This window comes from Molossus molossus, unplaced genomic scaffold, assembly GCF_014108415.1.
Source record: "Molossus molossus isolate mMolMol1 unplaced genomic scaffold, mMolMol1.p scaffold_m16_p_3, whole genome shotgun sequence".
Taxonomy (NCBI): domain Eukaryota; kingdom Metazoa; phylum Chordata; class Mammalia; order Chiroptera; family Molossidae; genus Molossus; species Molossus molossus.
In genome coordinates, this window is record NW_023425366.1 from 117121633 (window position 1) to 117132066 (window position 10434).

General features: G+C 49.0%; 1 protein-coding gene across 1 annotated transcript; it reads left to right on the top strand.

Annotated features, from left to right (window-relative positions):
• The first annotated feature begins 870 nt into the window (after window positions 1-870).
• SEPTIN12 (septin 12) lies at window positions 871-10434 on the top strand. Its single transcript, XM_036279742.1, has 9 exons — window positions 871-1054; window positions 2950-3078; window positions 3160-3241; window positions 5260-5397; window positions 5549-5666; window positions 5761-5856; window positions 8835-8931; window positions 10054-10105; window positions 10233-10434. The coding sequence occupies exons 1-9, from the start codon at window positions 892-894 to the stop codon at window positions 10432-10434; spliced, it is 1077 nt and encodes a 358-aa protein (XP_036135635.1). The 5' UTR covers window positions 871-891.

Genomic DNA, 10434 nt, shown 5'->3' on the forward strand with positions numbered 1-10434 from the left:
TTGCTCAGATTAAGTATGGGGTAAATATTTGCTCAATTAATGCTCTGATTTTTTTTGGTGCTGCCAATTTAAAACGCTGTGGTGTCAGCAATACACAGACCAAAGAAAACACATGGATGTTCTGCTTTCCAGCCATAGGTCATAACTTTGCATCCTCTGGCAAAGTGGTTAAGGGGCATGAACTTGGAAGCCAGAGAGACTGGCTGAATGAAGCCCAGCTCTGCCACACATACCATCTTAGGTGACCTCGGCAAGGGGGCTGCCCTGGGCACCTTGGGTTCCTATCTATTGTACTAGATTAAGGTCATTGTGAGGGTTACAGGACAGTGTCTCGAAAGGACCTGGAGGAGCAGCTTACCTGCCCCTCCCTCTGTTCCCTGTTGCAGAGGAGCCCCCAGGTGGGGTCACAGGGAGCAGGTGGGGCTCTGATTCTTCAGTTAACTGTCACCCTCCCCCCTCCCCCTCAAACACCAGGATCTGCCGGGACAGGCAGCTCCTAAAGCTCCTCCAGGTGCCACACGAGGCTGCTTCTGTTTCTCTGTCCCCACAGGTCTGGCCTCTGGGCTTTGCTGGGGGAGTGTCTGAGGAGCGTCTGCCTGGGCCATAGGTGGGTCTGGAGCGGGAGTTAGGGTAGGGGAGGAACAGATCTCTGGGGCTGGAGTTCAGTCTCCCTCCAGAGGCAGCTCCCCTAGGCACCTCTCACCAAACCCCTTGGGCCACGGGGACTTGGAGGATAGGCAGATCAGGGGCATAATGTGTGGGAGTGTCTGGAAGCAGAACTAAGGAGCCAAGGTTCAAAAATGAGAACTCAGGTGGTCCCCCTCTGGAGCCCCAGCAACCCCCTTCTCCCCACCTCACCCAGATGACAGGCATCGTTGTGCCCTTGGAACCATGGACCCCCTGAGGCGATCCCCCTCCCCTTGCTCATCAAGGCCTTCCAGCCCCAGAACCCCACCCTGCGAGATGCTTGGTTACGTGGGCATCGAGGCTGTGCTGGACCAACTGAAGATCAAGGCCATGAAGATGGGTTTTGAGTTCAACATCATGGTGGTGGGTGAGTGAGGGGTAGGGGCTCACAGGAGGACAGACCAATAGACAAGGGCCTGGCGCCTCACCTCCTGGGGACTTGTAGTTGAAAATCTGGGACACACTGAGTCATTAAAGGACAAAAATCACCCATGAAGCCCCAACCAAATCCAAACAGAGCAATAAAAAGGAGGCAGGAAGTGGTGAACACCCTCACTCAGATCCTGGTCCCAGCCCTAAACCCACCATTGTGTGATCTTGAGCACATCCCCTGACCCCTCTTTGCCTCAGTTTCCTCATCTGACTTAACACAGTGCCTGGCGTTTAGTGGGTTCTCCGTGGGTCAGTTTATCTGGAATTGCTTTTTCATATATGCACAACTAATTTTGTAGTGAATACTTTTTAAAAATTTTTTGTTGATTGATTTGAGAGAGAAACATTGATTTGTTGTTCCACTTATTTATACACTCATTGGTTGATTCTGGTATGTGCCCTGACTGGGGATAGAACCCAAAACCTTGGCGTATTGGGATAATGCTCTAACCCACTGAGCTACCCAGCCAGGGCAATACTACACTTTTAACTAAATGAACAAGATACAACAAGACACAAAATATCAGAGTGTGTATCACTGATTAAGGCATTATTCTAAAGCAGCAGTGAATAATAGAACTGTGAGCCACATATGTAATTTTTTTCTTTATTGATTTTTAGAGGGAGAGGGAGAGAAAGAAACAGGGAGATGGAGAGAGAGATAGTAACATCGATGAGCAAGGACACTGCTTGGCTGCCTCCTGTGTGCCCCACACCTGGGACTGGGCCCACAACCTGGGCATGTGCCCTGACCAGGAATCGAAGCGGCGACTTCGTGGTGCATGGGTACGCGCTCAGCCACTGAGCCACACCGGCTGCACCCCATATGTAATTTTTAAATTTCCCAGTAGTCATCTTTAAAAAAGTAAAACAAGAGCCCTGGCTGGTTTGGCTCAGCAGTTAGAGCGTCGGCCTGCAGACCAAAGAGTCATGGGTTTGATTCCGGTCAAAGGCACGTACCTTGGTTGCAGTCTGGTCCCCGGCCCTAGTCAGGGCTGTGTGGGAGGCAGCCAGTCAAAGTGTCTCTCTCACATAGATGTCTCTCTCTCTCTATCACCCCCCCCCCCAAGTCTATCTGAAGATAAAAGGAAAAAATATCCTCAGGTGAGGATTTTTTAAAAATTAAAAAGTAGAACAGGAGAAATTAATTTTAATCATCTATTTGATTTAACCCAATATGTTCCAAAATGCTATTATCTCAACATGTAATCCATATAAAAATTATTCGTGCTCTGGCCGGTTTGGCTCAGCGGTTGGAGCATCGGCCTGTGGACCAGAGAGTCCTGGGTTCAGTTCCCACTGGGCCCTAGCAGCTAGGGGCATGTACCAAAAAAGAAAAAAGAAAAAAGAGTGGTGATACACAACATGGATGGACTTTGAAAACATTAAGCTGAGTGAAAGAGGCCAAACACAAAAGGACAAATATTGCACAATCCCAGTTATATGAAATGTCCAGAACAGGTAAATCCATAGAGACACAGAGTAGATTAGTGGTTGCTGGGGGCTGGCAGAGGGAATGGGAAGTGGGTTTCTTTTGGGGGGTGATGAAAATGTTTGGAGCTAGATAGAGGTGGTGGTTGAACAACACTAAAATGTACTAAACGCTACTTAATTGTTCACTTTCAATGGTTACTGATTAATTCTTTTATTTATATGAACTTTGCCTCAATAAGAAAGGGGGTAAGCATTGAGGTGGACACTTAAGAAAGTGTGCACTTTTCTATATTTATGTTACGTTTGGAAAACAGTTGGCTTTCTAAAAAGATTTAAGAGTTTGAGAAGCAGTGCCTAAAATGTCCACCGTTATTGCCGTCATCTGGTTCCTCCCAGGGCAGAGTGGGCTGGGCAAGTCCACAATGGTGAACACACTGTTCAAGTCCAAGATATGGAATTGCACCCCACTGGACCTGGGGCAGGGGCCGGTGCCCCAGACGCTGCAGCTGCACTCGGTGACCCATGGTGAGTGAGACCCCACCCTCACCCTCACCCCCACCCTACCTCACCTGAGTCCAATCTCTTCCCCACACTCTCCCTCCACAGTCATCGAGGAGAAGGGTGTGAAGCTCAAACTGACTGTGACTGACACGCCTGGCTTTGGGGACCAGATCAACAACGACAAGTGGTGGGTCGTCTGGAGTGGAGCCAAGCTCTGGCCGCCCCTGCCCCTGCCCCTGCCCCTCCAGGCTCTGGGAAACACCCCAGCCCTGGAACAACCTGGCTGTGGTATCCTTGAGCCTCAAGTTTATTCGTCTATTTAATGAGTCTAGGCAACTCTTCCTCCAAGGTTGAAGGGACTCAGTGTGTAAAGGTTTTAGCTGCTGCCTGGCACACAGTGAGCACTCAAGAAAGATTATGATATAGCAGGGTTTGGAAGCTCACACTCCAGAGTCGGGACCCCTGGGTTAGACCACTTTCTAGCTGCATAACCTGGGACTAGTCACGGAAGCTCTCTGAGCCTCGGTTTCCTTTTTTGTAACTTGGGAATGATGACACCCACCTTGAAGAGTTGTTCAAGGCTCTAAATCACACACACACACACACAAATCAAGATTGACTGCATAATTTGTGGGACCCAATGTGATGAAAATGTTGGGTCAAGAATTATAAGACCACAATGGCCAAACGTTCAACCAAGTAGGGTCCTCCTCAGTTGCAAGCACAGAGCCCTGTGCTCCATTCACACGCCTGTGAAGCTGACTCTGCACAGGAGGCTGTGTTGAACATTTGCTACATACAATCTCTGTTCTAGAACTGGGGACACAGTAACAAACTAAACAGATGAACATCCTTGCCTACATGGAATTTACATTGTCACAGGGATGAGGGACAGACATTGAACAGAATAATGTTATACAGTAGGTGAGCCTGAACTCTATCATCCAAACAGGACATTTCTGAGAGTGGAAGAGGTACAGAGCTGTAGGGGGTTGCAATTTTTGAAACTATGTTTTTATTGATTTTTTTTTAGAGAGAGAGAGGAAGGAAGAGATAGAAACATCTAATGTGAGAGAGAACATTGATCAGCCACTTCCTGCACGCCCCCCTCCCACCAGGGATCAAGCCTGAAACCTGGGCATGCGTCCTGACTAGGAATTGAACCAGGACCCCTCAATCCATGGGACTTTGTTTAATCCACTGAGCCACACCGGCTAGGTGGGGTTGCAATTTTAAGCAGAGTGATCAAGAAAGACCTCCTGGTCCAGCTGGCGTGGCTCAGTGCTTGAGCATGGACCCATGCACCCAGAGGTCACCAGTTCGATTCCCGGTCAGGGCACATGCTCAGGGTGTGAGCCCGATCCTCAGTGGGGGGCATGCAGGAGGTGGCCAACCAATGTTCTCTCTCATCGATGTTTCTATCTCTCTCTCCCTCTCATGTCCTCTCTCTCTCTAAAATCAATAAAGGGAAAAAAATTAAAAAAAGAAAAAGAAAGATGTCCCGGAAAAGGTGACATTTGGGTACAGACTTCCAGGAGATGAGAGAATGAGCCATGAGGACATGGGGGACAAGTGATCAAGGCTGAAGTAGACGGGCTGTGTGGCTGGCAGGGCAGGAGCAATAGGGAGAGGAGGAGAGGGCAGGCAGGAAGCAGGAAGCAGGAGTGGGGTGGTATAGAGCCTTGTAGGGCAGTGTAAGGACTTTGGCTTTTGTTCAGTCTCTGGAGGCTGAGCAGAAAAGGGACATGATCTAACTTCTGCTTTTGGAAGGCTCTCCTTAGCTACTGCTAACAACAGCTCACAGAGGGAAGGGGCCCAGGGAGAGGAGTCAGGAAATCCTTCCACAATCGGCAAAAGTCTACCGTGGTTTAAACCAGGCCAGCGGCAATTTCTTTTGTTTAATGCTCATAGCCCCCACCCCAGAGTAGGTGTTCTTATTGTCCCCATTTTATAGACAAGGATGATGAGGCCTCAGCTTGAGAATGGCAGAGGACCTTTCTGATGACGCAGGGGACAGGTGTTAGGGGAGTGGCTGTGGGGAGCGTACTCAGATGCCCAAGCACCTCAAGTTGTGCAAGACCAAAGGTCCTGTGTCCTGGGCACACAGTGAATTGGTCATCTGCAGGGACAGCCACCCAAAGTGCCCAGGGAAACAGGTGGGGCTCCTGGGCACAGTCCTGAGGTCGGGTCCATCACCCACCCCAGCTGGGACCCCATCCTGGGCTACATCAATGGGCAGTACGAGCAGTACCTGCAGGAGGAGATCCTCATCACCCGCCAGCGCCACATCCCCGACACCCGAGTGCACTGCTGTGTGTACTTCGTGCCTCCCACTGGGCACTGGTGAGGCAGCTGGGCTGGCGGCAGCCAGGGTGGAGAAGAGGAGGAGGAGGAGGAGGAGAAGGGGTTCCTGGCCTGGGCTGAGGGCTGGCACCCCCGTCACTCACACACTTGCTGCTGCCACTGCCACACCCTCACTGTCCTGCCCGAGCAGCCTGCGGCCCCTGGACATTGAGTTTCTGCAGCGGCTATGCCGGACTGTGAACGTGGTGCCCGTGATCGCCCGGGCGGACAGCCTGACCATTGAGGAGCGAGAGAACTTCAGGCAAAGGGTGATCTGGGTGCCTGGGCGAGATGGGATTGGTGGGGGTGGGGAGGGGGCAAAGTGCATAGGTTGAGCTGAGGTTACCTGCATGTGGTCCCCAGATCCAGCACAACCTGAAGACTCACTGCATCGATGTGTACCCACAGAAGTGCTTTGATGAGGACATCAATGACAGGATCCTCAACAGCAAGATTCGGGTAGGAGGCCGTGGTGGGCAGGGAGGCTAGCGGGACATAGAGGCACAATGATTTTCTCTCCATTCTTTCCATCTGAAGATTACAACTACGAGAAAGTTCATATGTTTCTAACAGATATGAATCTCTATCCATCCAAAAACTTAAGGTGAGCAAGAAATAGGTCATATCAGTCCTGGCTGATTTGCCCTAGCAGTTGGAGGGTCGACCTGCAGACGAGTCGTGGGTCCGATTCCCGGTCAAGAGCATGTACCTAGGTTGCGGGTTCGATCCCTGGCCCTGGTCGGGTCATGCAGGCCACTGGTTGATGTGTCTCACGCACATCAATGTTTCTCTCTCTCTCTTTCCCTCTCTTCCTCCTACTCTGTCTAAAAAATAAAATTAATGGAAAAATATCCTTGGAGGAGAAAGAAAGAAAGAAAGAAAGAAAGAAAGAAAGAAAGAAAGAAAGAAAGAAAGAAAGAAAGAAAGAAAGAAAGAAAGGAAAGAAAGAGAGAAAGAAGTCTTATCAACAACCCACAGAATAAGAGAAAATGTTTGCAAATGCTATGTTTGATAAGGGACTTGATCCTGATTATGTAAAGATCTCTTACAAATCAACAATAAAAGACAACCCAATTTGCCCTGGCCAGTTTGGCTCAGCCATTAGAGCGTTGGCCTGAGGACCAATGAGTCTCAGGTTCGATTCCAGTCAAGGGCACGTACCTCCGTTGCAGTTCGTCCCCAGTCCTGGTCGGGGTTGTGCGGGAGGCACCCAGTCAATGTGACCCTCTCACAATGATGTTTCTCTCTCTCTCCCTCTCTCTCCCTCCCTCCCATTTTATCTGAAGATAAATAGAAAAATATCCTTGGGTGAAGATTAAAAAAAAAAAAAAGGCAACCCAGTTTAAGAATAGGCAAAGGATCTCGAATAGACATTTCCCCAAGCAATTTACACGAATGGCCAATGAGCATATTAAAAGATGGTCTACATCATCAGTCATAAGGGAAATGCCAATCATTCCACACCCACTAGGATGGCTATTATCAAAATGACAGACAATAACAAGTGTTAGTGAGGACATGGAGAAATGGAAACTTTCACACTGCTGGTGGGAATGTCAATAGGTACAGTCACCTTGGATAACAGTCTGACAGTTCTTCAAAAGGTGTTTCACTAAGTACCATATAACCCAATAATTTCTCTCCCAAAAGAAATAAAAACCTATGTCCACACAAAAACTTGGACACACGTGTTCATAGTAGAATTACTCTTAATAGCCAAAAAGTGGAAACAATCCAAATGTCCATTAACTAGTGAATGGATAAACAAATGTGATCTATCCACACAATGGAACAGTATGGCCGTAAAAAAGAATGAAGAAGCCCTGGCCAGTTTGGCTCAGCGGTTAGAGCGTCGGCCTGCGGTCCGGAGAGACCCGGGTTCGGTTCCCGCTAAGGGCACGTACTTCGGTTGCAGTTTGTCCCCGGTCCTGGTTGGTCGTGCGGGTGGCAGCCACTCGATGTGTCCTTTTCACGTCGATGTTTCTCTCTCTCTCTCCCTTCCTCTCTCTCCCTCCCACTCTATCTGTACAAAAAATGGAAAAATATCCTCGGGTGAGGATAAAAAAAAAAAAAGAATGAAGAAGAAAATAGCTCTTATCTTCGTTTTCTCTGAATTAACTGAGCTCCAACTGTAAGCCCCTCCTGCTATCCTTATGGTGCAGTGAAGGTCAGTCCACCAGAGCCAGCAAAGCACCTGGGCGAGGCCTGGGGTTCAGCATCCCATTCCTCCCTGAGGGAGCATGCTGGCCTACACAGTGCTTTTGCTTGGGTTAGGAAAAAAACAACAGCTTCCTTCACAGTTGGGGGGTTACCCTGGATTTTAGCCCTGCAGAGGCCTTTGTGCACAAACTGCACATTCATATACGGAGGCCCTGCTTCCCATCTGGCACCCGATTTTTCTACACATTCCCTCCCGCCCCTCCCCACTGGAGCAATGAACAGGACCAACTCTGCATTCTGTCCTGAGGTGGGCAAGAACTGCAGCCTGGCCACAGCTGGAACAGAGCGAGAGCACAGAATGCATTGAGCACATTCTCAAATTTGTATCTCAAGAAAGAATCCAACGTAACATTTATTGAGGATTTAGTTACTACCCGCTGGTGCTTAATAGGTGTGTAACAGGGTTATAATGATTAGCATTAATATTATTCCCTCTTACAATTTAATTGTAGAAATAAAAATAAACCATATACAGTCCTTTGGAGATTACGAGTTTGAATCTCCACTTCTAGCCAGGAGCAAGTAAACAGCTAGAATTTTATAGGGTTTAGAAAACATTTTTGTGACAGGCCAGATGATAGTAAATACCGGGTGGGGCAAAGGTAGGTTTACAGTTGTGAGTACACGAAACAGAGTTTATTCTTATATTGTTTTCCATACGAACAACTGAAAACTTACTTTTGCCCCACCCTGTATCATAGACTGTGTGGGCCAAGTGGTCTCGCAATTACTCAACTGCACTGTGGCAGCGTGAAAGCCACGTAGACAAGAGGAACTGAGTGGACAGGGCTGTGTTCAGCTTCACAGAGGAATAACGGGATGTGGACCGGGTTGACTTGTGAGTCATAGGTGGCCAGCCCTGATTTACCGAATTGTCATGGTAACTGCTGAATGTGATTACTGTTCTTGTTTCATCGGTAAGGCAAGAGACTGATGTTAGCAAGATTTCGGTAATGTGGCTGTTAGTCACAACGCGGTTTCCAACAGTTACTCTGCTAACCCTTAATGATGCTAAGCACTTCCCAAACATCCACACAGCTCTACAGATAAGGAAACCGAGGCACTGATTCCACTTTGTATCTTCTAACTCACTAGATATCTCGTGCTCCTCCTACCACTTTCCCCATAAAAGACAGCCCCTGCCCCACCCTGCCCCAGCATCTTTTCTCTCGGCCGCCTGGTGAGGCCAACCTTCTGGTCTTGTCTCCTCCCCAAAGGACCGGATCCCATTTGCTGTGGTCGGGGCTGACCAAGAGCACCTGGTGAATGGGAGGTGTGTGTTGGGCCGGAAGACGAAGTGGGGCATCATTGAAGGTCAGTGCAGGCGTTTGGGGGGACACAGGGGAGAATGGGTTGGAAAGCAGGGCACACCCTACTGCTTTGGGATCCTTAGCACCCATCACAGGGCCCCAGTGATTAAGCCCACAGCCAGGGACACACCTGGGATCAAGCCCCTCTTTGCAGCTGGGAGGCCTCAGGCAAGTTACTGACTCTCTGGACCTGTTTTCTCACAGCACAATGGTCATAATGGTAACATCAATCTCATAGGGTGCCTGGCGCCCAGAAGGCGCCCTGTTTGTGCGCCAGAATTCACTGAAGGCCTACTGTGTGCCGGGCATACTATGTGCTGTTCCTAAGTGGGGGACAGGGAAAAGAGGACCAGCTGGGGCCCTGTCCCCTTACAGCTGACGAGATGATGACAGGTGGAGAAGCACGATGAAGGACATATGTGGGGTGGGAGAGGTGGGGCTACCTCCGGGAGCACTTGAAGGCCTGGCTGAGGGTAAGACTAGCAGTTCAAGGAGCAGCAGCCAAAGCCTGAGCCCTGATTTATCAATATAATTATTAAAAGTAGAATATAATATATATTACTCTTCTTTATATCCTATATTATCTTATGAATATTATACACCATATGTATCCATTATATTATATATACAGTATAATATACATAAAATAATATAGTCATTATTAAATATATAATAATAAATGGTCATTGGATTCATTGACTTAACTATTTGTAGGAGTCACCTGTACCAGGCAGTGAAGACACAGCAATGAATGAATGAATGAATGAATGAATGAATGAACGAACGAACAGGAGATGGGCCCTGGCCAGTTTTGCTCAGTGGTTAGAGTGTCTGCCTGCGGACTGAAGGGTCGTGGATTCGATTCCTGACGCTGGTCGGGGTCATGTGGGAAACAACCAATCAATGTGTCTCTTTCACATCAATTTTCTCTCTCTCTCAGCCTCCCTCCCTCCCTTCCACTCTATCTAAAAATTTAATGAAAAAATATCCTTGTGTGAGGATTAAAAAGAAAAGAACGGGAGTTGGGATAAGACCATGAGAAATGTGGGGAAAAGGTGGTGGTGGGCACCAAGGGTTGTGCAGCATACAGTGGGGCTTACTCAGTGCTCAGTGTCCTATCTTGCAGTGGAGAACATGGCGCACTGTGAGTTCCCCCTCCTGAGAGACCTGCTCATCCGGTGAGGGTCAGGGAGCCCAGGGGCTGCCATGGGTGGGCTTAGAGGTGGGCCTGGGGGTTGCAGGTCTTGGAGGTGGGCCTGGGGGTTGCAGCGGCCAGCTTAGGCTGAACTGCTGTCCATTTTCTAGCTCCCACCTCCAAGACCTGAAGGACATCACACACAATGTCCACTATGAGAACTACCGTGTCTGCAGACTCAACCAAAGCCACATGCTGCCCCGTGGGCCTGGCTGGGTGAACCTGGGCCCAACCTCCGCCAGTCCCCCAGCCACCCATGCGCCCTCAAAAGTTCGCCGACGGACCCACGACAATTCCACAGAAGGGTTCTGA

What these genes read in the sequence shown, in the direction of transcription:
- SEPTIN12 (XM_036279742.1), top strand. Translation starts at nt 892, where the DNA reads ATGGACCCCCTGAGGCGATCCCCCTCCCCTTGCTCATCAAGGCCTTCC. An exon ending in GTTCAACATCATGGTGGTGG is followed by an intron (nt 1,055 to 2,949) that starts GTGAGTGAGGGG and finishes GGTTCCTCCCAG; the next exon opens with GGCAGAGTGGGCTGGGCAAG. An exon ending in GTGCCTCCCACTGGGCACTG is followed by an intron (nt 5,398 to 5,548) that starts GTGAGGCAGCTG and finishes CTGCCCGAGCAG; the next exon opens with CCTGCGGCCCCTGGACATTG.